This window comes from Lepisosteus oculatus, chromosome 4, assembly GCF_040954835.1.
Source record: "Lepisosteus oculatus isolate fLepOcu1 chromosome 4, fLepOcu1.hap2, whole genome shotgun sequence".
In the NCBI taxonomy this organism is placed as follows: domain Eukaryota; kingdom Metazoa; phylum Chordata; class Actinopteri; order Semionotiformes; family Lepisosteidae; genus Lepisosteus; species Lepisosteus oculatus.
The window spans coordinates 4402236-4429995 of record NC_090699.1 but is presented as its reverse complement, the minus strand read 5'-3'; the positions used below and the strand labels follow the sequence as shown (position 1 = coordinate 4429995).

At 44.7% G+C, this 27760-nt stretch overlaps 2 protein-coding genes across 8 annotated transcripts in view; one reads left to right on the top strand and one right to left on the bottom strand.

Moving 5' to 3' along the window:
• The window catches only part of LOC107075989 (butyrophilin subfamily 1 member A1-like), a 179330-nt gene that overhangs the window by 31288 nt on the left and 120282 nt on the right, over nt 1-27760 (bottom strand). For 2 of the 5 annotated variants that reach the window (XM_069187903.1, XM_069187908.1), the window contains exons 1-4: nt 2593-2737; nt 2182-2297; nt 1433-1507; nt 21-368 (exon numbers count right to left, since the gene is read on the bottom strand). In XM_069187903.1, the coding sequence (XP_069044004.1) occupies nt 21-368; nt 1433-1505 (421 nt within the window). In that variant the 5' untranslated portion in view covers nt 1506-1507; nt 2182-2297; nt 2593-2737. Of the gene's footprint in view, nt 1-20; nt 369-1432; nt 1508-2181; nt 2298-2592; nt 2738-27760 lie in introns of those variants that run through there. The other 3 variants (XM_069187905.1, XM_069187906.1, XM_069187907.1) reach the window with 3 other exon arrangements.
• The window catches only part of LOC138238068 (butyrophilin subfamily 2 member A2-like), a 168947-nt gene that overhangs the window by 114660 nt on the left and 26527 nt on the right, over nt 1-27760 (top strand). The window contains exons 1-3 of one of the 3 annotated variants that reach the window (XM_069187923.1): nt 10004-10184; nt 10424-10540; nt 11002-11076. In XM_069187923.1, the coding sequence (XP_069044024.1) occupies nt 11004-11076 (73 nt within the window). In that variant the 5' untranslated portion in view covers nt 10004-10184; nt 10424-10540; nt 11002-11003. Of the gene's footprint in view, nt 1-10003; nt 10185-10423; nt 10541-11001; nt 11077-27760 lie in introns of those variants that run through there. The other 2 variants (XR_011189253.1, XM_069187924.1) reach the window with 2 other exon arrangements.

Genomic DNA, 27760 nt, shown 5'->3' with positions numbered 1-27760 from the left:
CCAAACTGAACGTCACTCACCTCTCACTCCCAGGTCAATAACAGTGTCATCCTCCATCAGGTCAGACCCCACCATGCATTTGTACTGTCCACGGTCAGAGCGTCTCACATCTCTCAGTGTTAAAGACACATTGCCTCTGTGGAGCTCCTGCAGGAATAGACCAGCCCTGTCCCTGTAGTCTGGGCTCTGTCCTTCAAAGTTATACTGGCCTGATTCATGCAAACACACAAGGCCAATGTTATCCTTTCTAAACCACCTGATCTGTAGGTCCTTGGCACTGATCTCTGGTGAGAGGTAACAGGGCAGGACAGCGTCTTCACCAGGGAAAACAAACACAGGAACAGCTGGACCTCGAACGTCAAACCTCTCTGAAAGAGAAAGAGCACAGCTGACATGAGTCTTCAACCTCAACACAGACAAACACTCTGAGACAAACTGTAGACTCATCACTGGCAGAATAAAGCAGAGCAGCTCAGTGACACACAGTGTTTTCTACAAACAGCCCATCACTGATTCAGACCCACATGTGACTGAAGAGCACTGAAGATCAGTGAGTCTCATCTCACCATCTGCTCCTCTTCCTCACACCAGTGTTTCCCAAACTGGGGTCTGGATCTCTGACCCAGGACCCTCAGATCCTCACCTTCACTCCCTGATAGAAGAGCTGTGACCGTGTTCACTGAGGGTCTGTTACTCTGCAGTGACAGTAGAGGGTTAAATCAGGCTCTCTATCTGTGTGTCTCTCTCTGCTCTCTGGTTCTTTATATACTGAAACACTTCACATACAGAACCCAGATTAAACTGCTGATTAATACTTCCAACACAATCAGAACACATAGACACTGGAGGCAAAGTGGGATGTAGCCATGGACCTGAATGATTCCAGTTTTATTCAGCAGTTTTTACAATACAAAATAAGATATTCACCAACATCTAGACACACAAAACAGAATGAAGATGAAGATGAACAGGCAAGATCCAGTCAGGCTCCTTCAACAAGTGTCAGTTGTAACATCTCTCCATCTTCCACACACAAACGTCTGACACATTGGAATGTCCTGTGTAGTTTGGGTCACTCCAGGACTCCCTCTGTAAGTGATGAGTACCTGATGTAGCCAACATTAACTCCCACACTGAGGCACAGACTGGGAGAGAGGGTGAAGCAGCTCTCAGGTCAGCAGTGTGACTTGGCCATGATTGACACTGTCTCTGAGTCTGTCAGCTCATCCCACTGTGATGAAAATCATTCCCTGAGTCTGAGCATCCATTTGCACTGTTTATATCTCATCTAGACAACAGTCAGGTCAGACAAATGTTACACTCATCAGCTTCAGAAATTGGATTCTTAGAAACTGTACTATTTTCAGTCATCACTGTGAAATCTGAGTTCTGGACAGGTTATTGATTAAAACACCAATAAGAGTCACTGTACCTGATCCTGAGACACAGGACTGGTGGAGAAACAGCAGAGTCACAAAGAGCCACTGTGACTGGTCAGACTCCATCTCTGAAACAAAGTAACACTCTGAAGTAAGAAATAAACACACTTATGAGTTACACTTCACATCTGAATTAAAGAAAATCACCAACAGAGATCAAATGTCTCTGAAAGACACATGTAGTACTCTTTACTGAAACAGATGCTCGCCCTGACTTGTCACTGTGCCAAATTTCCATTAACAGAAGCACTGATCTTGCAGACTTTTTCACTAAAATCTATACCCAGAGCAAAAATACAGTGAGAAGTTCCTCTCAATCTTAGTCCTGACCTGACTGTTCACTCACACACTCTGTACCTGACTGATCTCATTGGCACTCCAGCACACAGCAGCTTCAGTCCTGACCTGACTGTTCACTCACACACTGCTGTACCTGACTGATCTCACTGTCACTCCAGCACACAGCAGCTACTACTCTGACTCTACCCATGCACTATAAAGAAAGGAACAGCACTTTATTTGACAATACAATGTGTGGAAATAGAGCAGGTTTCCTGTCTCCTTTTACAGATGGACAATAACATACCAGATTCACACTCACCTTTTTCTATACATACATTGTCATTGATCTCTGCAGTACTAAACACATTATACTGAATTAAACCTACAAGGTTCAGAAATATATATAACGTTTCTTGTCTTCTTACACAGCTAGACAATAACAAAGCAGATTTACACTCACCTGTTTTTATACTTACAGTATGTTTACAGTATTAATTACAGTCCAGATTCAGAGAAAAGTTTGTTGTCTTTGCGGTGTTGAGAGATGTTGTTCTGGGAGAGAGAAACGCCATTCAACTACAGGAAACACAAAGTGAAAGAGAAACCTTCAACAGGAGCCATGAAATTTGCTGTTTGCCTGTTAGATCTAATACAGTGAAAATCCAGTGAAAACAGTGATATCATGCACCTTCAGATTCACATTAATAATTACAGGGACAATACAGTGAAAACTGTGATATTATACACCTTCAGATACACATTAATACTTAATCAGTTGTGTGAATATCTGTACTATCTGACTGCTACAGGACAGGCCTCACCCTACAGTACACTGTGCTGTTAACTGATGTGAGAATGACAGGATACTTACAGGCTGGATACTCTGATCATACCAGTCTGAGCTCCACTTTCTATTGTTCAGAAAGAAGTGATTGTCTGAGGCCTTTTTCTCATTAGATTTGAAGAGCGACCTGCTCACTTTACTTCTGACACCGTCTTTATCGCAGTAAAAGACTATTTTCACTTTCACTTACAGAGAGGCAGGAGGATTCTGGGAAATTGGGCAGTGGCTTCAGGCTGTGTTGTTGTGATCATGCAGCTCGAGCACAGATCAGTGTTCCAGAATGCAGGAGCTCTGGGACTTTTCTGTAAAACAAGTATATCAAGCTGAAGCCCAGCTCCTCTTGTCCACAGGCTGCAGGATTTGGCTCTTCTCTCTCTTAAAGAAGAAGTTCAGCTCCTGATTACCTGCCTGTGAGGCAGTGAGATCCTGAATGAGGGAAAGGAGCTGTCAGGATAGGATGTGTGTAGAATTAGCCTCCTCCTGACTAAGTAAGACCTCTTGGGAGAAAAGGGATTTGTCCAGAGTCCAGTCTGGAAGGAGAGCATGTGAGAGCTCCAGTAGAGGCTCCAGTAGAGATCTTGTCTCTAGTGATGATGAGGCAGGTTTACAGGCCTGTGGGCTCTGCAAGTGAGGGGTGCTTGAGAACAGAAGGGGCTCACAGGTGCTGGACAGGGGGGCTGTGTGCTGGTCCCTTTGCCAGGTTCAATGGTGATGAAGGAACAACCAGCTGCACCAGGGCTGACTGGAGGCGTCAGCCCCTGGAGGAGTGGAGCACCGCTGGGTGAGGTAGAGTGTACCTGTCACCATCGTCATCCCTCCTCTAGAGGGCGCTCCGGCCCTTTTGTGTTCATTATCACATTCAGCTGCCCGTCTTGTTTCTTTATTTAAACCCGGTGCTCTGGAAGCTCAGGGCTCTGCATTGGAAGACTGATGCCCGGAGGCCCTCCTACCATCAAGTCACCCTACGTCCGCGGCTTGAGGGCACAGGCTTCCTGACGCCGTCCAGACCAGCTGAGTTCGGGGCTCGGAGCGCCTGGCCTCGTCACTCCATTTTTAATCTCCTTGTTCCGTGTCCCTGTTCCTGCTTTTAATCGTCTTTGTCACGACCGCCAACCTGCCCAGACCAGCCACCAAGAGGTCTAATCACTTCCAGCAGGTGATAATTACAAACGCCGCCGCACGTGTTAGTTTCACATCAGACGCCTTACCATGCGGCAGGCTGCATTATTTAAGCCTCCCTTACATGCATATCGCTGCTCGGTATTGAGTTAAACTTCTCGTAAGCTCTACCTAGCATTTCTTTACCTTTTGCCTTCCTGGTTATTTACTTCACCTTTTTGCCTTCAGACTACGGATCTCGCCTTGCCCCTTGGATTGTTTGCTACCAGTGTCAATACCAGATTTGTACCTACCGCTCTCTTTTCGACCTCGATTCTGTCTCACGTTATGGATTGTGTCTTTTCCGGATTTCAACCTACCTTACACCTTCTGACTACGATTCAGCTCCTAGGTTTCGGTTTGTTCGCTTACTCACCTCCCAGTGACTCCTGCATCTGCGTTGGATCCTTATCACCTCTTCAGAGCAGCGTTACAGTCTTGTCTTGGATGGATTCCCTGGTTTTGGATTTTGGCCTGTGCCTAAGGACGTGTTTGTCTGTGCTCCCCCCTTGCACCTGATCACCATCAGCACCGCCCCCTGTTCGCCATCCCTTCTCTCCCTGACTGTGTTTTCCCCGTAGCCCTTTTCCAGTCACTTCCGGATTATACCGTCTGCACAGGGTCCTAAACTACACATCCTTACAGCACCTGCCCCCCACAGCTGAGAGAAGGAGTCCTGATGGCACAGGGGGAACCCAAGTGCTCCCTGGGGCTGAACATCAGCAGACTGAGGGGTGTCTCTAAACAGCAAAGCAGCTGCCATATATAAAGATCTGCTGGGAGAGGTAGTGAAGAGAGCTGTTTGAGGACTGTGACCATGATTTGAGGACTGTTTAATATCATATATGTAGTATAATTTAGCTGTCAAAATAGGAAAAAAGATCAGGAAAGGAATTTAAAACGGTTTCAAAGTTTAAGCATCTCTTTGAGGTGAAGTGGATCAACCAGATAGAGGAGAGAACCAGACACCACCTGGATCAGACTGTCGCTCCACACTGAGCTCACAGACAAGGAGCACACCGTGAGGACGACAGACACTGGAAGAGTTAGAGGACAGTGGCTGAGATTGGAGGTTGTTGTCTGTGGCTCAACAATATTCCAGACACTCCACAGTGGGGCTTGAATGGATCTGAAAAAAGACATGTCTAAAATCCTGCATGGAGATTTAATGAAGCACCTCAGTGATTCTGGGAAACAAACATGGCAAAAGGTATTATATTAGACTTGATTGCAATTTTCTTGTGTAAATGCTGAGTGTTACAGTACGTCTGACACAGACCCAGCACAGCAGATCTCCTGTCAGCTCTGTCTCTGCAGGCAAGCAGGGTGGAGACAGCATCATGCTGTGGCACTGCTTCTCAGCAGAGACTGTAGAGCTCGTCAGGATTGCAGGTATAATGGACAGAGCAAAGTACAGGCAAATACTGGAGGAAAACATGTTCCAGTCCACTAATGACTTAAAACCACAAATCACCTTTCAGCAGGACAATCACCCAAAGTACAAGGTCAAACTGCTCTGGAGTGGATGAAGAATAAGGAAGTTAATATCTTTGAGTGTCCCAGTCAAAGTGCTGACTTGAATCCTATTGGGAATCTGTGGAAAGACTTGAAAATAAATTCTCTCTAATCAACTTGAGGGAGCTTGAACAAATCTGACAAGAATAATGGACAAAAATTACACCAGACCTTTCCAAAAAGACATTTCTCTCTTTAGTTTTCGATTAATATTTCCTGTATCTTATCCTACACTTGAGTGGCATGTCCAGAAAAGTGCTATATAAGTGTAAGCAATTATTATTATTAGTAGTAGTATTATTGCCAAGATTTCCAGTCCTCAGGAGCTTCAAAGCAAAGAGATGTTTGCTAAGATTCAGGGGTGATCAAAGCAATAATATAGTTTACCCTGCTTAATGAAGTTCTGGGTTAATGATTTAGTGCCTATCAAGAGTTCAGGAACAGGGTATAAAAACAAGCAGGTACAGACAGCAGAAGAGAGGAAGACAAGAGGGGCAGGAGCAAAGCAAGGCAGAAGATCACCAGGAAAGAACAGGCCGGAGTTCAGTATTTGAATCCAATTAAGAGAGCTTGCTATCCTGAGGTTTTTATGGAGCTCTGATTTCCTGTGTAAATCCTTTGGTTAAAAGAGGCCTCTCCTGGCTAGTGTTAGTGTTAGTGTAGAAGAGAGATTTGTTCCCATTCGTTTTGCAGGAGCTGGGTCTGCAGAGAGATTTTACCACATGTTGTGTTTTGTTTAGCTCAGAAGGCAGCTTTCTCTTCTTTTGGCCTTTGTAGGTGTTAAATACATGGTAGCCGTCTGTTTTCCTCTGAATGTTTAGGATATGGGCCTCTGAAACACCTTGCTCAGTAAATTGTACGTTTACATTGTGTGTATTGCCATTGTTAATAAATATTTGTTTAACCAAGTTTGCCTGAATTACTACTCACCAAAGTCGTGGCAGAGGACAAAGAGCTCATGGCCCTCTAACTATACCCACTGCTCAGATATATTCTGTCATATTCTGTCATGATGCAGATGATAGAATCCGGAATAGAATAGATGATAGATGATCGTATCCGGAAGGGAGTGAAACAAACAGAGAAGACTAGGAACGGGGCTGGTAGACGAACAGGGGGTGTGTTGACGGTGCGCTGGTGCTGGGGGGGGGTGGTCCATGCGACAATCCAGAGGGAGTCCGTAGGGAAAGCCAGGGTGAGCAAAAGGTCCAGAGCCGGGTGATCCATCCATGACTGACGAGACAAAAGTTAAAAGCCGGAGCGGAATCCGGGGAAGGGTCAGGGAATAAAAGGGTAACCCGGATGGTCAGGACGCCGTCGAGCCCTGGACTCGCGGGTAGGCGGGCTTCCGGGCGTCCATCTTCCTAAGCTGTGACTGGAATGGTAGGAGCGTCTACCTTTCTCCGATTTCTTCTTCTGTCACTGCACTACCTCCCTCTGTCCCTCCTGTCCTCTTCTGACCTCTAGAACTTAGTTTGCATGATCTAGAGGCAGCTGTTGAATGAATGGGGTTTACTTTCAACATCACAACAGAAAATAATTGCTTAAATAGTTTTCTCTGTGGTCAGTGAGAACTATTTTTCAAGGTTTATAAAAGTGTGTGCTGTATAATAAACAGCGAATTAATCCAGGTAATATTGTCCCCTACCAGCTCGTCTGATACTCCTGGAGTGTCAATTCAAAATGATAGAAGTCAAGTTCCCCTGATTCACCCCTCTGTCTGCTTTCACTCTGATCAGTGTCAGGCACCTCAGTGGCCCCTCCCACTGAACCTTGACCAGCCAATCATTCTGCTCTGAACTGGCTGAATACATCTGTCACTCATGTGTCTTCTGCTCTCTGATTAGCCTGCCAGTCTGTCAATCACCAGGACTCCCAGTTACATAATTGAAGTTGTAGATTATTGTGTCTTCCACTTTAGCAAATGACTCTCTCTGAAAATCAACTCTCATACCCAACTGCTCTAGAAAACTTTGGTTTCTAAACAGGTGAATCTACTTTTTAGCACACAGTACAAAACCTCCAAGCACACCACCGACAGGAAAGTGTGGAGTGAAACTGGTACCATGTGTTACTGACAAGAGCCCAGCCCAGCTTCCTGAGAGAGGAAACAGCACTCAAGAGCAACACTGTGAGTGAAGATCCTCAGTTCAAAACTATCAACAAAAATAAATTAATGTTAAATATATCTGATATTGCTTTACAAAAAACTTTATTTTCCATCAAACACCTGACAATTGTAAATTTGTAATTTATATTTCTAATAATATGTTAATGGCAAAACAAAAGTGTACTACTTAATAATTTACTCAAATATTTTTTTAATTTGAAAAACATTACATGTGTGACCTACTGTTTAATTTAAACATTTCGAACTGTCAGATTAACAAACACTTTTCTAGTTGTGAAGTTGTAACCCAGAAGATTTGCTCTTAAAGTGACACAGACCCTCAGTCAGTCCTCACAGTGAGCAGAGAGCAGCAAGCTGTCTTCATGACTTCTGCCTGTCAGCTGCTGACATGTTCAATCTCTCCTCTCAGGGCTCAGTGCTGCTCTCAGTTCCAGGTCTCAAAGACCACAATAACCACGTTGCAGAAGGGGTGGAGCTGAGATCGTACAGTGAGCAGACTTCCTCAGACAGTTCCTGCACCTTCCTCATTATAACACTATGACAGCAACAAGATCCTTATTTTAGGAGGACAATAATGACTGAAAGATTACAACAGAACAGCCCTAGATAAAAATTAAAGACACCTCACAGGAACAACCAAATAAATAAAGTACATCCTGAGACTTTGTGTGGACTGAATGGTAATTAAAACCAGTCAGTGTGAAGTGAGTCAGAGCTGAGGGCAGTCTACACTCTGATGATACACAGGTTTGGAAGGTCCTATAAGAGCAGGTTGGATATTTACCTCTGTGCTCTGATGAGACACAGCTGTGGGAGGTCCTATAAGGGCAGGTTGGATATTTACCTCTGTGCTCTGATGAGACACAGCTGTGGGAGGTCCTATAAGAGCAGGCTGCTAGGCCTGGTTTGGCCTTAGTTGAGAGAGAGGACAGATGATTTAATAGTCTGGCATGTACACCACACCTGAGTATGAAGAGTAACACTGAAGCTCGGGATGAAGGTCCGCAGTTCAACATTATCAACAAGAACAGTGTCAGAAACTCCAAACACTGTCTCAAGACAATCAAGTAAGATATCATGGCTGACAGTGTCAAAAGCAGCCCTGAGATCAAGAAGGATGAGGACAGAAAGAGAACCAGAATCAGAAGCTGTTAAAGATCACTAGTGACTTTGATGGCAGTTTCTGTGCTGTCTAAGTGTCTGAAGCCATTATGGTTCAAATAGGTTATTTGCAATGAGATGATTATTTAATTAAATAACAACAACATGTTCTATCAAGAACTTTTGACATTAAAAGAGGGTTTCAGCCTAATGAACCGATGTACTTATTACACTTCACTCTGTGAGAAATGAAGGAGGCCACTAATTGATTCTCCTTCCCACATACTCTCCTGTCCCCTGATTTGCTTTGGTCTCTCTTTTAATTGAAATTTCATGTGGTTTTTTCTCTCTTTTAACTTCAACAAGTTTCTTCTTCTGGTTACTGTAATCACATTGGATGTGTCATTAAAATAAGTAAAATTAAAAAGAGCTCAGTTATGGGTGAATCACTGCTACTGAGCTCCATCTTATGTGCTGTGTTTCTAAAAACGTTTTACCTTTTCAGCTCTGGAAAATAGCTCATTGTTAATCTTGAGCCAGAATCATGCGTGAAAACTTTGACTGTCTAGTCTTCCTTTCAGTCCCAATGGGGACTCAGTCTTGCTCAGCTTTATTCATAGACTCTTTCTCCTGGTCTGGAAAAACACATTTAGAAAGACATGGAAGTGAATGAAACACACCTGGGAGACAACACAGTACACTGAATATGTAATAAACTGGTATAACTAATGTAAGTGTATTTTTGGAATAATAGGAAATATGCTTGTTACAATATATTATTGGAAATATATTTTTCATTATAATTCAAGTATAACTTAAGGAATTATGAGTTGATTTAAATATATACTGTATTTTCATTATATTGAAAGACACTGAATTTTCAATATATTCAATCTAATTTATATCAATAAATAGCTGGTGGGAAATAGATGGCTGGTTTCTTGGCTTCATGATCTGTGTAACTGCTGACAAGGGTAATGAGGAAGAGTAGGCAGACTCCTCCAACACTCCCACACTGGAGCCACTGGTGTCACAGTCAGCACAGCCCCAGAGACAGGAGAGGTGAGACTGAAAACACCTGGGAGTCTGGCTGAGAGCCCACTGACTCTACACTGGACAGGGCTCAGCCTGTGTGCCACCACAGGGGAAATGATCCAGACTTGAACCTGTGATCACCCAGCTCAGCCCCAGAGCAGAGCTTTTGCACCAGAGACAGGAGAAGTGAGACTGAAAACACCTGGGAGTCTGGCTGAGAGCCCACTGACTCTACACTGGACAGGGCTCAGCCTGTGTGCCACCACAGGGGAAATGATCCAGACTTGAACCTGTGATCACACAGCTCAGCCTTGCGTAGTGCCTGTACTTGTGAACACACTCAATAGACAAGAGGAGCTGGGCTCCAGCTTGATATACCTGTTTAGCAGAAAAGTCCCAGAGCTCCTGCACTCTTGAACACTGATCTGTGCTCGAGCTGCATGATCACAACAACACAGCCTGAAGCCACTGCCCAGTTTCCCAGAATCCTCCTGCCTCTCTACGCTACAGCAGAAAGTGAAAATTGAAAGCAAAAATAATCCATTACTGCAATAAAGAGAGTCTCCGAAGTGAAGGTCACTTTTCAAATCTAATTATAAAGAGGCCTCAGACAATTATATATTTCTTCCTGAACAATAGAAACTGGAGCTCAGACCACAATTTTCAGAGTATCCAGCCTGTAAGTATCCTGTGATTTTCATACCAGTTAACAGCACAGTGTACTGTAGGATTAGGCCTGTCCTGTCGTAGTCAGACAGTACAGATATTCACACGACTGATGAATTATTAATGTATATCTGTAGGTGTAAAAAATCACAGTTTGTGCTGTATTTTCACTGTATTTGCATGGATAACAGGCAAACAATACATTCCACGGCTCCACTTGAAAGTTTTTCTTTCACTTTGTGTTTCCTGTAGTTGAATAGTGCTTCTGTCTCTCTGGACAACATCTCTGAACACTGGAAAGATAAAAAACTTTTCTCATCAGTCCGGACTGTAGTTCACACTGTAAACATCCCGTCAGTATAAAACCAGGTGAGTGTTAATCTGCTGAAAGTGAGACTCCCCTCACTACCACACTACAGCTGGATAATTCTCTAAGTGTCTGTTTCTGTGAAATCTTCACAGAGATGAGCATTGATCTATCAGAGATTTTTTTAAAAGGTGAAATGACATTAGAGGGGTTTTATTTGAAATATCTGACTTTTTTCTATTTCAAACAGTTCATATCAGACAAGATGTTTTTATATTTTAGTGATTATCCCTGACCCAGTCTGAGTATTTCTATACTTCTGAGTTGAAGTGTGACCAACCTGAATGTTTCTGTATTTCCAAGATGAAGTCTTATTAATCACAGTGTTTTCTCTTCTCTGTTGTAGAGATGAATTGTGACTGATCAGTGTGTTTCTTCATTTGAGAGATTAAGACTGCCCACTCAGAGTCTTTCATTATTCCAGGTCTGCTGTCTGACTAATCTCAGTGTTTCTGTATTGCAGGTATGAAGTCTGACAGTTCAGTGTGGCTCTCTGTGACTCTGTTGCTTCTCCTCCAGTCCTCTGCTTCAGTATCAGGTACAGTGAAGAGAGACTCTCTCATTTCATTAGCCATGTTTTTATATGACTGTAACAGAGGCTGTTTTCTGTGTCCTGGTCAAGCAGACAGGAGCTTATTTTTAAATACCTTTCCTCACTCCTTAGAGAATTTCACTAACCATGTCTCAGTAAGGCTCTCCTCCTGTGTGCCCACTGGAATTCCTCATGGACATGGAGCTGGTCAAGGGTGTTCCTTAGGGATCAGACAGCTGTGAGAGTAGTGGAGGGGAGAGGAGGGTGTACCTTCCTATTTAACCCCTTCAGTCTCTGCCACACTCCTCCCCTTCATCCTCATGTCCTTGTTTCCTTCTTCAAACCCCTGTGTTCATGATAATGTCCAGGATTGTCTGCAAGTTTAGCTCCAGTTGTTCATGTGATCGGAGAGCCAAAACACTCTCCCATGTGCCTCAAATATCCACACTGTCCCCTTCAAGCTCTCAGCTCACACAGATGACAGTCCACAGGTAATCCTCACAATAGCCAGCAGCAGTATAAATAGTCTTTATGACTTTTAATGAGTCACAGGGAAGCAATCCTCCTCAGTTTCCTAAGTGGTGGAGACATGAAGACTTGTTTGTTGGTGAGACCTAAACACACACGTACCCCAAACACAGATGGTTGATTTACACATCACTGTTCAATAAGCACAGAGTGTCTGTCTGAATAAACATTCCTGTTCAGTGTTACCAGAGTCATTCAGTTTTTAACCCCAGATGATGGGAAAACATGTAGGAAACCTGTTAACATGAGAGTTAAACCACAGCTTATTTTCTGGATTATTTCTTTCCTAATAGACAGACCTCAATGTGTCAGATTCAACCAGCAGGGCAGCACAATGACATTGATCTCCACTGGCTCTGCTCAAGGCTCAGCCATTCCTCCTGCTCTTCTCACATTGTAGACAGGTGACTGGAGGAGCCCAGACCAGACATATGTTTACTCATGGGCTCTGATGACACAGTGCCTTGGGGCAACCTTGTTGTGCCTTTATATAGCAAAGAGTGATTGTAGACACGTCTATTCAAGAGGCTAAGCTCCACTCTACACTTGACAGCTTAGGCCTGTGGTACCAAGATCATTTCCTTCACTTGAATGTTAATAAAACAAAAGAAATGGCCTAATCATCGATACAAGAACACTCACAGTCCTAAAGCCATGATCATCAATAGCAGCACAAGAACACTCACAGCCCTAAAGGCATGATCATCAATAACAGTACAAGAACACTCACTGCAAACCATTTATAGATGTTTTATAGAATTGGTCCTTACATTCAGCATCCTGGTTTGGGTTTCTTAGCATCTCCAACCAGAGCTGGTTGTGTCTCTCAGTGGTAGAATAGTGAGCTCTAGACAGCGTACTCTTAAAGACCTGTATTATTGTATAACACACATCTTGTAGGATTTCAAAGTGTGTTTTTTTGTAGTTTTTGTATTTGTATGCGTGTATTTCTGGTCAGTGTATAAATTCTGCAATCACATTGTCCTGGGTCCTATCACCCCCTCTGTATGTCCTTTTCCCACCTGTATCAGGACATGTCCCTGCCTGTGAAGACTAAGCCTGTCTGTCCAGCTTCATACCTGCATCCATTAGTCCACTGAAGTCTAAGGGTTTCCCTCTGTCTCCTTCTTCACCATGAAAAAGGAGATGTTAAGATTTATGGACATATCTCATCACCTCCTTCCTCTTATTCACCAGCGTCTTTATAATGAATTCACCTCTTTTATAAGCCTACTGGGTAATGTCAATATTTATATAATATATAACACACTTGCCTGTTGACTTTTTAAATTGTGTGTGATTTGGTTGTACGATCCATGTATGAAGGATGGGTTTTAATGTACCCAGCACCACAGGTGAAGTTCCATCTAAGTCTAACCCTCCTCTCAAATGAAGAAGAGCTGCACAGACACTGTTATGAAGCCCCTTTGCTGTGCAGGAATGCTAATTAGTCAGGGAAGAACCTTTGTCTTTGATGTCACATCGAATACAGGAGCTTCAGATAAAACTCACATAATAGCCCAGAGAACACATTTTCACCTCCAAAGGTGTGAAAAAGTTCCTTCTCACCCTCCTCTCAAATGAAGAAGAGCTGCACAGACACAAAGCCTCTTTACTGTGAAGATAATCAGTCAGACAATCCTCAGGTCAGGGAAGAACCTCCTGCCCCAGGGACAGGACAGAGGAGCCTTCCAGAAAAACACTTCAGAAGCACCAGGGCCATGGGGAAAGGCCCGGCTTTAAAAACTCAGCTGACAGAAATATGTATTTATTTGTGTATCCATATGTATGTAAAAAGGATACAGTGAGAAGCTCCTTAGGTGACCCAGCTATGAGGTATCATGACATGCTACTTACATTTTTTTCAGAAAATGCAATTGTTTGCTAAAGTTCCCTCTTAAAGGCTCAAATGGCAGCTCTTGTGGTGCATTAGGATACTGCAGACAGATGTCATTTCACATCCCCCTGCCTCAGGACTGACTGAGAAAGCAAACAGCAGGCGTTGTCTAGGCAGTCATGTGACTTGAAAAATAAGACTCTGTATCTCGGGAACGAAAGCAGCCCGGAAGCTACTTTCAACGGCACAACCTGGAACTAACAGAGCACTAACAGATGAGGCTGGTTTGCTTCTCCTGCCCTGCTGTAGGGGGGCTGAGTGATGTCACACTCATGAAAAAACAAGGCGCTATACAATATCTTGAGCATGAACACATGCTGCTTCAACACCACAAACCAGTACAAACGCAGCACTAATGAATGTGGGGGGTTTCAATGTTTGTGTTGTTTGTGGGGAGGGGGGCAACTTCACAGAGCTTAAGGATTGAAATATACCATAACATGTACTGTACTGTTTAATATGATAATTATACTTATTTCCACTTACAACTAACAATATTAATGTTCTTAACATGACCACTTAATACATTTGACTGACAAGAATTCAGTATTCATATCTGACCCCCACAACCTCCAGTGTACACTTTATATACACTTTTAAACAAAGACAAACACTTAAACCTTTACCAATGAAACAATAACATCCCTAAATATTAACTTACTGACATTCCTTAAAGGAACTAACTCAGGCTGGTATGTTTGCTTAAAAATGAGAAAGTACAACAGGAGGGTTTCCAATCAATCCAAGTGGGTTAAAACTAAAACATCACTAAATCCTCACCAGTGACATTCCTGGGGTCAGTGTGGGGCTGGTCCTGAGACAGTGCTGGACCAGCTCACACTGTGAGCAGCTGTGTAGAGGGGGAGGCTCATGCAGACTGTGTGCTCTTTCTCTTCCAGAGGTGTTTCAGGTGGTTGGTCCAGCTGCTCCTGTAGTTGTGTCCCCTGGTGAAGACGCTGTCCTGCCCTGTTACCTCTCATCCAGAGAGAGTGCAGAGGACCTGGAGATCAGGTGGTTTAGAGGAGATTATACAGCCCCTGTGTGTCTGTACCAGAACCGCAGGTATAACTCTGACAGACAGGACCCAGCCTACAGGGGAAGGGTGGAGCTTTTCTCCAAGGAGCTCTCCAGAGGCAATGTGTCTTTAGCACTGAGAAACATCACCCGCTCTGATCATGGACAGTACAGATGTATGGTGCTGTCTGATTTCTGGGAAGATGACACTGTTATTGACCTGTCTGTTAGAGGTGAGTGTTTAAAATGTAACTAATCGTTTCCCACAAAATAATTATTGTGCTGCATAATAGCAATTCTATAAAACATTTTTATGATAATGTGGGTGTATTGAATACCACTGATTGATACTACATGTAATCGTAATAATAACCTTAACTGAGGAGCACTTCAAACACAGACTGATAAAGTTGACATTAATAAGAAACCTGTCTGACTCTGAGCCCCAGCAGAGACAAATCACATGACAAACATCTCAGACCTTAGTGAGACTTTCTAACAGTAATTGTGGAAGTTTTAAGTGAAAAACCAAAACCTTCTCTTGAATTGTGTTCACTCTGAAACTCGGATCAGAACAGAGAATTTTCATGTTTTCCCAAAAAGAATAAATTCACCTTTACTTGTTGAGCCCCCTGTCACGCTCGTAAACCCCTCCTCTTAAGGAGGCTCCAGCCCTTCCTAGTTTAGTGTTGATCTCCTGCACCTGCCTCCGGTTCCTGCCCCCCCTGCTATACAAGCCAGGCGTTCCTGCCAGTCTGGGCTCAGCTGTGGAAGATGGACACCCGGAAGTCCAGGAGCGACTCAGCGGCACAGGCTTCATCACGGTGTCCTGATCTTCTGGGTCCGGGATGAGGGAGCGTCTGGCCCCGTGACCCCCTTTTATTCCCCCGACCCTCCGCCAGATCCCGCTCCGGCTTGTAACTCTGTTCGTCTGTCAGGATGGATCACCCGGTCTTGGACTATTGCTACACTCATGGAAGTACTTATGTACTTAGAAATATAAAAAATGTCAATATAGTGCACATTACATTTGCTATTTTAGTTTTTCAAAGAAATGTTTATTTGTTAAAAGAAAACTCATGGCGACAGCTGGGCTCATACCTCCAACCTCAGCCTTGTGAGTCAGTCACTTAAGCCATCACACCACAGACGAAGTCATGTGCTAAACAGTGAAACAGAAGTACACATACTGTATCAATAGAAAGTCTTATACTACTGTTTGTGTTACAGTACATGAATATAGTTACACCGTTATTAATTTCTTTACATACGCGATTCCATATTACCTATTAATCAAATTCTAAAAGTATACTTTTGTTTACTCTGATAACGAGCGTATTTGCAGAAAAGGTTAAAACATTATCATTTTTCACAAAGTATATAAACTTAATGTGTAAGCTGGGGTCTGTGGAAAGACATATTCCTAATGCAAGAAATTGTATAGGGCTAATAAAGTGATCTTATCAGTTCATTAGGCTGAAACCCTCTTTTAATGTCAAAAGCTCTTGATAGAACATGTTGTTGCTATTTATTTAAATAACCGTCTCATTGCAAATAACCTATTTGAACCCCTCCACAATGGTTTCAGACACTTACACAGCACAGAAACGGCCCTGGTTGATGGAAAATCTTTATTGTAAAGGAATATCAGATATATTTAACATTAATATATTTTTGTTGATAGTGTTGAACTGAGGATCTTCACTCTGAGCTTCAGTGTTGCTCTTGAGTGCTGTTTCCTCTCTCAGGAAGCTGGGCTGGGCTCTTGTCAGTAACATATGGTACCAATTTCACTCCACACTTTCCTGTTAATTGTGTGCTTGGAGGTTTTGTACTGTGTGGTAAAAGGTAGATTCACCTGTTTAGAAACCAAAGTTTTCTAGAGCAGTTGGGTACGAGAGCTGATTTTCAGAGAGAGTCATTTGATAAAGTGGAAGACACAATAATCTACAACTTCAATTATGTAACAGGGAGTCCTGGTGATTGACAGACTGGCAGGCTAATCAGAGAGCAGAAGACACATGAGTGACAGATGTATTCAGCCAGTTCAGAGCAGAATGATTGGCTGGTCACAGTTCAGTGGGAGGAGCTTTCAATCGCTTTCAGGAAGATCCCTCAAACCCCACTCGAACCTGCATCAGGGGAGAATCAGTGGAAGGGCTGAACTGCAAGTTAAAATTTCAAAAAAGGACAACAGCAACTATGTTTCTTAAGGAAGCTTAAACAATTTAAGGTTGACAATTTGTTAAAATGTTTTACCAGTCTTTTCTTTGTCCTGATCTGCTGGTTTGTGAATTTGAAGCTGAGGAGAAAGATTGAAGTGAAGAGTTCTGTCAAGCTGTGTCAGAAAGTCTTCACACCTACCCCACGTCTATCGATTATAAGTCCTGCTTAAAGCAAATTCCATCCTAGAGGACCCCTCACACCCTTTTTTTAATGAATCCCGAATACTCCCCTCACAGAGCAGATACACTTTTTCACCTCTGAAGATAAACAGGTTTACAGTTCTCATTTCTGACAATACAGTGTATATTTGTATTGTGTACAGCATTTGTGTGTTTTTCTTTATATTCTCTGCTACTATAAAACAAACTGCCTCTTTGGGATAATAAATACTTTCTCTGTGTCTAGGAAAAGCAGTTTAGATGTTGGATCTTGAACATCAGAGAAACCCTGAGAAGGAGACAAAACATTGTGTTCCTGATTTATAGCGGTGTTCTAGGTTCTGGTAAAGACAGAAAACTTGTGGTTTTGTAGATGATATGATAGGAACATAACACTGGAGAGAAAGCAAATAAAATTCAGAAAGAGAACATGGCACATGGCATTTAAATCCTTAAGTGCAGGCAGTAAAAATACGAGCTGTAGTTTCAGTACGGGAAGTGCTGAGAGTATATCTGTCAGACACCAGTCCTGTATCACTTCATTCTCAGAGAAAGAGAAGAACACACCACGTCTCTGTGTGGTGTCTGCTATAGACATGCGTTCCTGCATGTCCTCACAGTCCTCACACTGCCTGAAGGACTGTCCTCTCGCAGAAACACGCGTGTGCCTTGACAGCTCAGGCCTCTGACTGGTGCAGACTGGGTGTGTGGTCACTCTGACATCCTGATCTGGAACCTGTGAGTGTGTGTTCACATGCTGCAGAGTGATGGGAGAGAATCAGGTGAACTGATGGAGGGTTAATGAACTGAGAGAGGTGACAGACAAGGAGCAGGGCGAAGAAGAGCTGGGAGACAAAGCTGATATGAGCTCTGTTATATATTCTTATATTTGGCTAGAAACTTCAGGGTGCTAGATTAGCTGATAAGAGATCATTTGACTTGTATTAATTCATAGTATTCTTATTTATCAAAATGTTTTGCATTGTTGTTAAATTTATATGTGCCAAATTATGAGACTGTTACAATTAGGGATGATGAAAATGGAGAATAACAGAAATGATGGAGCATGTTAGTCAAGAAGTAAATTAATAATCTTAACCCTTTACAATCCTAATTGAGCTTTGTCAAGAATATATCTGAGCGGTTGGTATAGTTAGGGGCCGACGAGCTCTTTGTCCTCTGGCACAACATTGGTGAGTAGTAATTCAGGCAAACTTGGTGAAACAAATATTTATTAACAATGGCAATACACAGACTAAACACACAACGTTAACATACAACACACAAGTTACACAATGTACAAATTTCTAAGGGAGGTGTTTCAGAGGTCCATATCCTAAACATTCAGAGAAAAACAGACGGCTACCATGTATTTAACACCTCCAAAGGCCAAAGAAAGAGAAAGCTGCCTTCTGAACTAAAAACACAACATGTGGTTAAATATCTCTGCAGACCCAGCTGCTGCAGAATGAAAGGGAAAATCTCCCTCTTCACACTAACACTAGCCAGGAGAGGCCTCTTTTAACCAAAGGATTTACACAGGAAATCAGAGCTCCATAAAAACCTCAGGATAGCAAGCTCTCTTAATAGGATTCAAATACTGAACTCCGACCTGTTCTTTCCTGGTGATCTTCTGCCTTGCTGTGCTCCTGCCCCTCTTGTCTTCCTCTCTTCTGCTTGTTTTTATACCCTGTTTCTGAACTCTCAATAGGCACTGTTACGACCCCAAGTGTCTAGGGGTAAAGGGCTGTAACATTTAGGATAATGCTTTTGGAAACAGGTGGGTTCTGGTGAGGGACTAGGAAGCGTGATAACAAAGGTGAGTGCAAAAGTGATGATTTTAAGTTGAATAAGTGACTGGTAAGACACAATAACACACAGGGGTAAGGAAGTGGTGCCAAAGGAAAAGAAAATAAACAAAATGAAGCTGGCTAGGAAAGTGAGGGAAAGCTAACCTGACTGCAAAAGAAAACCCGAAACACACGGTCTCCAGCGTCTTCAACACCCTAGCTAACCTCCACTGACTACCCAAAACCTTACAAGACAAACGGCACTCATCGTACTAAACTAGTGTTACTAATACAAGAATCAACTAAGTGTGTAGAATGTACCCAACAACCTAAACTAACCTTATATACAAAAGTTCACACAATACAAGTGAACTAGGAATACAAATAAGGGAAAACGCGAGTAATCAACAGGAACAGGGTACAAAGAACACAAAGGTTGAACATGTAACACGTTAGGGCAAGGTAATGGCAAAACAAGGATAAACACACAAACCAACAAAAGTACCAACAAAAGTACCAACAAAAGTACCAACAAAAGTACCAACAAAAGTACCAACAAAAGTACCAACAAAAGTACCAACAAACCAACAAACCAACAAACCAACAAACCAACAAACCAACAAACCAACAAACCAACAAACCAACAAACCAACAAACCAACAAACCAACAAACCAACAAACCAACAAACCAACAAACCAACAAACCAACAAACCAACAAACCAACAAACCAACAAACCTGAAGCAATAACCAAAACCAAACAGGACCGAAGTCAAACAAAAGGCCTCTTCCTTCAGAACATGTTATATAGTGAATAAAATGCACTCTGATTGGCTGAGAAGCTAATTGTCATACAGAGCAGTGGTGTAATAGTGGGCCAATGAGGGAGGGAGAACAATCAAGGGTCAGCAGTGTAGAACATAAATAAAACACACAGATCACACACTGGGACGTAACAGGCACTAAATCATTTACCCAGAACTTAATTAACCAAGGTAAACTTTATTTTTATTATTGCTTTGATCACCCCTGAATCTCAGCAAACATCTCTTTGTTTTGTTGAAGCTCCTGAGAACTGGAAACTGTTGACAATAATAATAATAATAATAATAATAATAATAATAATTACTTATACTTATATAGCGCTTTTCTGGACACTCCACTCAAAGCGCTTTACAGGTAATGGGGATCCCCTCCACCACCACCAGTGTGTCCCCCCCACCTAGATGATGCAACGGCAGCCATAGTGCACCAGAACACTCACCACACATCAGCTATCAGTGGGGAGGAGAGGAGAGTGATGTAGCCAGTTCAGAGATGGGGATTCTTAGGAGGCCATGTTTGGTAAAGACCAGGGGGCAATTTGACCAGGACACCTGGGTAACACCCCTACTCTTTTCGAGAAACGCCCTGGGATTTTTAATGACCACAGAGAGTCAGGACCTCAGTTTTACGTCTCATCCAAAGGACAGCACAGTGTCCCTGTCACTATACTGGGGCATAAGGACCACACAGACCACAGGGTGAGCGCCCCCTGCTGGCCCCACTAACACCTCTTCCAGCAGCAGCCTTAGTTTTTCCCAGGAGGTCTCCCATCCAGGTACTGACCAGGCTCACACCTGCTGAGGTCCAGTGGGTTACCAGTTGTGAGTTACAGGGTGATATGACTGCTGGCTATATAGCCATCTGCAACCTATTGCATCTAGATTTCTCAGTAGTTACTTACAATAGTTGTGACAATGTGCTCTTTTCCTCTTTGTGACTGTGTAGTGTACAGCAGTAACACAGTCAGAGTGTCCCTCAGTCCTCAAAGGACAGATGTGTTCTTGCACACAGTGTGAGCCAGGTAGAGAGGACATACTGCAGACAGAAAACAAGATGTACAGGCTTTTTGTACCTCTGGAGGATCTTATATTATAGTTGTGTTAAGACTCAGTGTGTTATGAACTAGTGTCCTGTCAAGAGTGTATCCTATCTTGTGCTCGTTGCATGCTGGTGTAGTATCCTCTCACAAGGCACCGGTAATGTAGGGGTTTGGGCATTTACTGGGACAATTATTAATTGTGGCAGTAAGTCACAAAATGATTCTTTTGATGGCATTAGAATCCAGCCTTGCGGGATAACTCGAACAACACACACACATGGGTACTAATTCATTTATTAATACATAGAATGTGCATATAAACTTAACAGATCTTACAGTGAGGGTTAGCAGAATACAACAGGTATATATTCAATCACGGAGAGTTACATATACCAAGGGGGACGTTCAGTATATCATTCGTTTAGACCGTTTCGTAAATGAACTTGGTTACAACTTCTACACTAGATACTCAAAGCAAGTACATCACTCATAGGAATTAAATTGATATCAACTGGTTGGGATAACAATTGAATTCTCGAGCTGTAATGCAGTGAAGTTGAATACTCATCCAAACTCTGGGGATACAGATCTCCTGCAGGCACAAAGAACAGTGGCAGGCTGGTTGCTGTGTCCAATCGGCGCTCTCTGGCTCGGTGCCAAGCACTGCTCGGTGTGGCTTGCGACGTGCTCACTGAAGACACGCTAGTTAGTGCTGGTGGAACTAGCAGAGTTTGTGCACAGGAGAAGAGTGACTGTGGGTCCCAGCAGGTCAGGAAGAGGACCGGTTCGTTCCTGATGAACTTTTGTACAATATATGCCAGGGACCTGTGCAATACATTTATATTTAGATTTATATCTAGAGTTACATCTATATTTATATTCATACGTGTGATACGATTTCTGTGTACTGTTCTGTTCTAGTTTCCTCTTGTGTGTCCGGACTGTGAGTAACTCTTGTATTGTATTGTATGTATTGTACTATTATTATATAATTCGTTACACTGTGGCTGTGTTGTCTGTGTTAAGCTGCTGTTGCACTGCAATTTCCCTCACGGGATCAATAAAGTATCTATCTATCTATCTATCTATCTATCTATCTATCTATCTATCTATCTATCTATCTATGAAGCGCTCGTTCTGAATAGTGATTCAGCTGTCCACAGTTCCGACCTGTTCACGAGGCCTGCTGCTGGTGCTAACCTCGGGTGGATCCTCTGGTTACTCTCTGGCAACCTCCACTCTAGACTCTTAGAACAGAGGAAAGTTCTGGCACTCGGACACACTGGCTGTTACATGTTGGTCCGGGCTGAGTCTCAGGATGTTTTGGAGGTGCTCTAAGGCTGAATGTCCTGCGCTTGGGAACTGTGTTCCCTTGGGAACTGTTCTGCCCTTCCCAACTGTCCTGCCCTGCGGGCCGTCCTGCCCTTTGGAACCGTTCTGTGCTCTGTGTTGCCTGTTTTTACCTGGAGGCACTGCAGGTTGTTCATTGGTTAAAAGCTTCCTGGGCATCAGAGACCCACGTGGGGTTAACCTGCCCTACCAGTTCCTGATTGGCTGATGATGAGTAACCATGCACTCAGACCTTAGGGTCGTAAACCAACTTTAAATAACACTTTCCCTTGAAATCTCAGACTTTTAGGCGCCTCAAATGAGCATTTATTAAGGTGCTGGATTGGTACCAGCTTTGGGAGATGCTCCTTATCAGGACACTCTATCAGCTAGAAAAACCTTGATTGAACCAAATGGAATGGTCTCTCTTTATCACGCACCACTGAGATGAAGGAGAGACGGACTGGCAAGGGAGCAGAAACCTTAATTCCTGTACTTTAATAAACCTCGCCGCTACAAGTACATTTAAGTCATTAGTGGACTGGAACATATTTTCCTCCAGTATTTGCCTGTACTTTGCTCTGTCCATTATACCTGCAATCCTAACGAGCTCTACAGTCTCTGCTGAGGAGGAGCAGCCCCACAGCATGATGCTGTCCCCACCCTGCTTGTCTGCAGAGACAGTGCTGACAGGAGATCTGCTGTGCTGGGTCTGTGTCAGACGTACTGTAACACTCAGCATTTATACAAGAAAGTTGCAATTGGGTCTAATCTAACAACACCTTTTGCCATTTTTTTTTCCCCAGAATGACTGAGGTGCTTCATGAAAGCTCCATGCAGGATTTTAGACATGTCTTTTTTAAAATCCATTCAAGCCCCACTGTGGAGTGCCTTGGATATTGTTGAGCCACAGACAACATCCTCCAATCTCAGCCACTGTCCTCTAACTTCTCCAGTGTCTGTTGTCCTCACGGTGTGCTCCTTGTCTGTGAGCTCAGTGTGGAGGGACAGTCTGATCCAGGCAGTGTCTGGTTTTCTTCTCCCTCTGATTGATCCACTTCACCTCAAAGAGATGCTTAGACTTTGAAACAGTTTTATATTCCTTTCCTGATCTTTTCTCCAATTTTGACACCAAAATTATGGTCATAGTCCTCAAACACCTCTCTTCACTACCTTTCCCAGCAGATCTTTATATATGACAGCTGCTTTGCTGTTTAGAGACACCCCTCAGTCTGCTGATGTTCAGGCCCAGGGAGCACTTGGGTTCCCCCTGTGCCATCAGGACTCCTCTCTCTCCGCTGTGGGGGGGAGGTACTGTAAGGATGTGTAGTTTAGGACCCTGTGCAGACGGTATAATCCGGAAGTGACTGGAAAAGGGCTACGGGGAAAACACAGTCAGGAAGAGAAGGGATGGCGAACAGGGGGCAGTGCTGATGGTGATCAGGTGCAAGGGGGGAGCACAGGCAAACACGTCCTTAGGCACAGGCCAAAATCCAAAACCAGGGAATCCATCCAAGACAAGACTGTAACGCTGCTCTGAAGAGGTGATAAGGATCCAATGCAGATGCACAAGTCGTTGGGAGGTGAGTAAGCGAACAAACCGAAACCTAAGAGCTGAATCGTAGTCAGAAGGTGTAAGGTAGGTTGAAATCCGGAAATGACACAATCCATAACGTGAGACAGAATCGAGGTCGAAAAGAGAGCGGTAGGTACAAATCTGGTATTGACACTGGTAGCAAACAATCCAAGTGGCAAGGCGAGATCCGTAGTCTGAAGGCAAAAAGGTGAAGTAAATAACCAGGAAGGCAAAAGGTAAAGAAATGCTAGGTAGAGCTTACGAGAAGTTTAACTCAATACCGAGCAGCGATATGCAGGTAAGGGAGGCTTAAATAATGCAGCCTGCCGCACGGTAAGGCGTCTGATGTGAAACTAACACGTGCGGCGGCGTTTGTAATTATCACCCTGCTGCTGGAAGTGATTAGACCTCTTGGGGGCTGGTCTGGGCAGGTTGGCGGTCGTGACAAAGACGATTAAAAGCAGGAACAGGGACACGGAACAAGGAGATTAAAAATGGAGTGATGAGGCCAGGCGCTCCGAGCCCCGGACTCAGCTGGTCTGGATGGCGTCAGGAAGCCTGTGCCCTCAAGCCGCGGACGTAGGGTGACTTGATGGTAGGAGGGCCTCCGGGCATCAGTCTTCCAATGCAGAGCCACGAGCTTCCAGAGCACCAGGTTTAAATAAAGAAACAAGACGGGCAGCTGAATGTGATAATGAACACAAAAGGGCCGGAGCGCCCTCTAGAGGAGGGATGACGATGGTGACAGGTACACTCTACCTCACCCAGCGGTGCTCCACTCCTCCAGGTGCTGCCGCCTCCAGTCAGCCCTGGTGCAGCTGGTTGTTCCTTCATCACCATTGAACCTGGCAAAGGAACCAGCAAACAGCCCCCCTGTCCAGCACCTGTGAGCCCCTTCTGTTCTCAAGCACCCCTCACTTGCAGAGCCCACAGGCCTGTAAACCTGCTGTCACGACCACCAGGCAGTCAAGATCAAATCGTAAGCGAGCTAATCAGTCCCAGCAGCGGGTGATTATTAACAAACGCTGCCGCACGAGTTAAACCACCTGCGCACACTCACTGTGTGGTGCGCACTGCTATTTCTACCATCTTCACCTGCTTCCCGCTGCACGGTATTGAGTCTACTCCTTGAGAGCTCTACCTGGCGCTTTTCCCCGTACCACGTTTATTCTGGATTTTGGATTCCCCTTCTGCCTTTTCGACTTTGCACCTCGCCTCTCGCCTCGGACTGTCTGCTACCGGAGAACTTCCTGGATTACGACTTGCCTTTCGCCTTTTGACTACGACCTTGCCTCTCGTTTTGGTTTGTTCGCCTGCCTCATCTATCACCCGTGCCTGCGTCTGCACAGGATCCGTGTATCTTCCTACCAGGGATACCTAACAGAATACCGAGCCAAAAGATGGATCCCGCGGACGCACAAACTTTTTGCTCACTTTTCAATCGCCATTCCCAAGCTCTCACCCAGCTTCAATCTTCGCTTCACATTCTCTCCAATCACGTCGCTAACCTTCCGCCTTCACCTGTCCCTTCGCCTCCAGCACAGACCACTGCTCCAATCCCTGTAACCCCGCCCACCTCTCCCGTAGCCTCACCGTTTGTTCTCCCGGAAAGATATGACGGCAACCCCTCGGGCTGTAGGGGTTTTATTGCGCAATGCTCCTTGACTTTCCAGTTGCATCCTGAGCATTTTTTTTCTCCCCGGGAGCAGATCAGTTTCGCCCTTTCCTTGCTCACTGGCAAGGCTCTGGACTGGGCAGCTGTGTTGCTTGCTAGGGGAGACTTTCAGTTTGCTGATTTCAAGCTTTTTGCTGACCAGCTCCAGGCACGTTTTTCTCCAGTCAACCCGGACCTGACTCATCTCCGGCTCGCCTCGCTTCGTCAGGGTGATGGATCTCTGAATGATTATGTGGCTGACTTCCAAGCCCTCGCCACGGAGTCTGACTGGAACCCTGAAGCTCTGATTTGCCTTTTTTATAAGGGTCTCTCTGAAGATCTAAAGGACCACCTGGTGCTCTCGCCACTTCACAACCGCTCTCTCGAATCGGCAATCGCTCAGCTGGTTGAACTGGACACCCGCATTCGGCTGCGGAGAGCAGAGTGTCATGATGGAAGCAGTCCTGGCCGTCCTGAAGGTACTACTCCCACGGTGCCCACTCGGCATCATGCACCCCTTTCCTCGGAGGAAAAGGAAAGGCGCCGTCGGGAGGGACTGTGTCTCTATTGCTCTGCACCTGATCACCTTCTCTCTGCTTGTCCCTTGAGACCCCCTTATCCCTCTCGAACCCTTCCGCAGCCTACTGTTAGAGTCAGTAGTACTGTTTTTTCTCAAACCTCGTCAGGCCCTTTATTCCCAGCTGAAATTTCTTGGGCTGACGTACAACTTCCCCTTCTGGTTTTTGTTGACTCGGGGGCAGCGGGGAACTTTATAGACGTCACTTTTGCTAAGAAGTGGGATATTCCCCTGGCTCCAGTCTCACCCCCGATCTGTATTCAAGCTCTGGATGGATCCCCGATTGCACCTGGACGGATAACATGGCAGACCGTCCCTCTCTCTCTAACAGTTGGTGCTACTCATGTTGAGGAAATCTCACTCCTTCTCCTGGACTCGCCTGCCTACCCGGTAATCCTGGGTCTTCCCTGGCTCAAGAAGCACGATCCCCACATCTCCTGGGACAAGAACGAGCTCATTGCCTGGAGCCACTCCTGTCATGTCAACTGTTGTCGTCAGCCGGTTAAGGTTGCTGCTGCAGTAACCCCTCTGGAGGAGCACTCTACCATCCCACCCCAATACAGGCATCTGAAACAGGCCTTTGATAAGCGGAAGGCTCTTTCGCTTCCACCTCACCGTACCTGTGACTGTGCTATAGAGTTGCTCCCTGGAACCCTTCCACCCAAAGGACGGATCTACCCTCTCACTCAGGCAGAGAACCAGGCTTTACAAGATTATATTAAGGAGGCTCTGGAGTCAGGATTCATTCGTCCCTCCTCTTCTCCGGCCTGTGCGGGTTTTTTCTTTATTGGGAAGAAGGACGGCTCCTTGCGGCCGTGTATTGATTACAGAGGACTGAACTCCATTACGGTCAAACATCGTTACCCCCTGCCTTTAATTCCAGCCGCTTTGGAGTCCGTACGGGGAGCCTCCATCTTCTCGAAATTAGATCTACGGGGAGCTTACAACCTAATCAGGATACGTGAAGGGGACGAGTGGAAGACGGCCTTTATGACCACCCATGGACATTATGAATATCAGGTGATGCCTTTTGGTCTTGTTAGACCCCGGCGGTCTTCCAGTCATTCATGAATGACATCTTTAGGGACATTATTGGGAATTTTTGTTTTGGTTTACCTGGATGATATCCTCATCTTTTCTGCCAACCCTAGGGATCATGTCCACCACGTCCAGGAGGTCCTAGATTCATTGACAACAAACTCTACGCCAAGCTTGAGAAGTGCGTTTTTCATGCCTCTAAGATTCACTTTCTGGGTTACATCATTTCCCCCCTTGGTGCAGAGATGGACTCTGCTAAGGTGGCGGCCATCAATGACTGGCCAGCCCCTCGTAACTTAAAGCAAATTCAACGTTTTCTAGGTTTTGCCAACTTTTATAGACGTTTCATCCGGAACTTTAGCTCCGTCGTGGCGCCTATCATCGCACTAACCCGCAATCGACCAGGCTTGGGTAAATGGTACCCGGAGGCTAACCAGGCGTTTTTACGCTTAAAACAACTCTTCAGTTCGGCACCACTTCTACGACACCCGGATCCCTCTCAGCCATTCATTGTGGAGGTTGATGCCTCAGCCTATTGGGTTGGGGCAGTCCTCTCCCAGCGCCACGGTGATAAGCACACTCCTCACCCTTGTGCCTTCTTTTCGAGGAAGCTCTCCCTCGCCGAGGTTAATTATGATGTCGGTAATCGTGAACTCCTAGCTATCAAGCTGGCCCTGGAGGAATGGAGACACTGGTTGGAGGGGGCTCATCACCCCTTTGTCATTATCACGGACCATAAGAACCTGGCCTACATTCAGTCGGCCAAACGCCTCAATTCTCGTCAGGCCCGTTGGTCACTTTTCTTTTCTCGCTTTAATTTTGTTATCACCTATACGCCTGGCTCTAAGAATGGGAGGGCTGATGCTCTCTCTCGGCTCCATGATCCCCCGGATCCGGACTACACACCGGAACCAATCATTTCATCTAACAGAATCCACTGCTCTATTGAGGATCAGATCAGACGTGCCCTCAACGGAACTACAGTTCCTGTGTGCTGCCCCCCAGATAAGCTTTTTGTACCGGACAACTTGCGTTCTGCT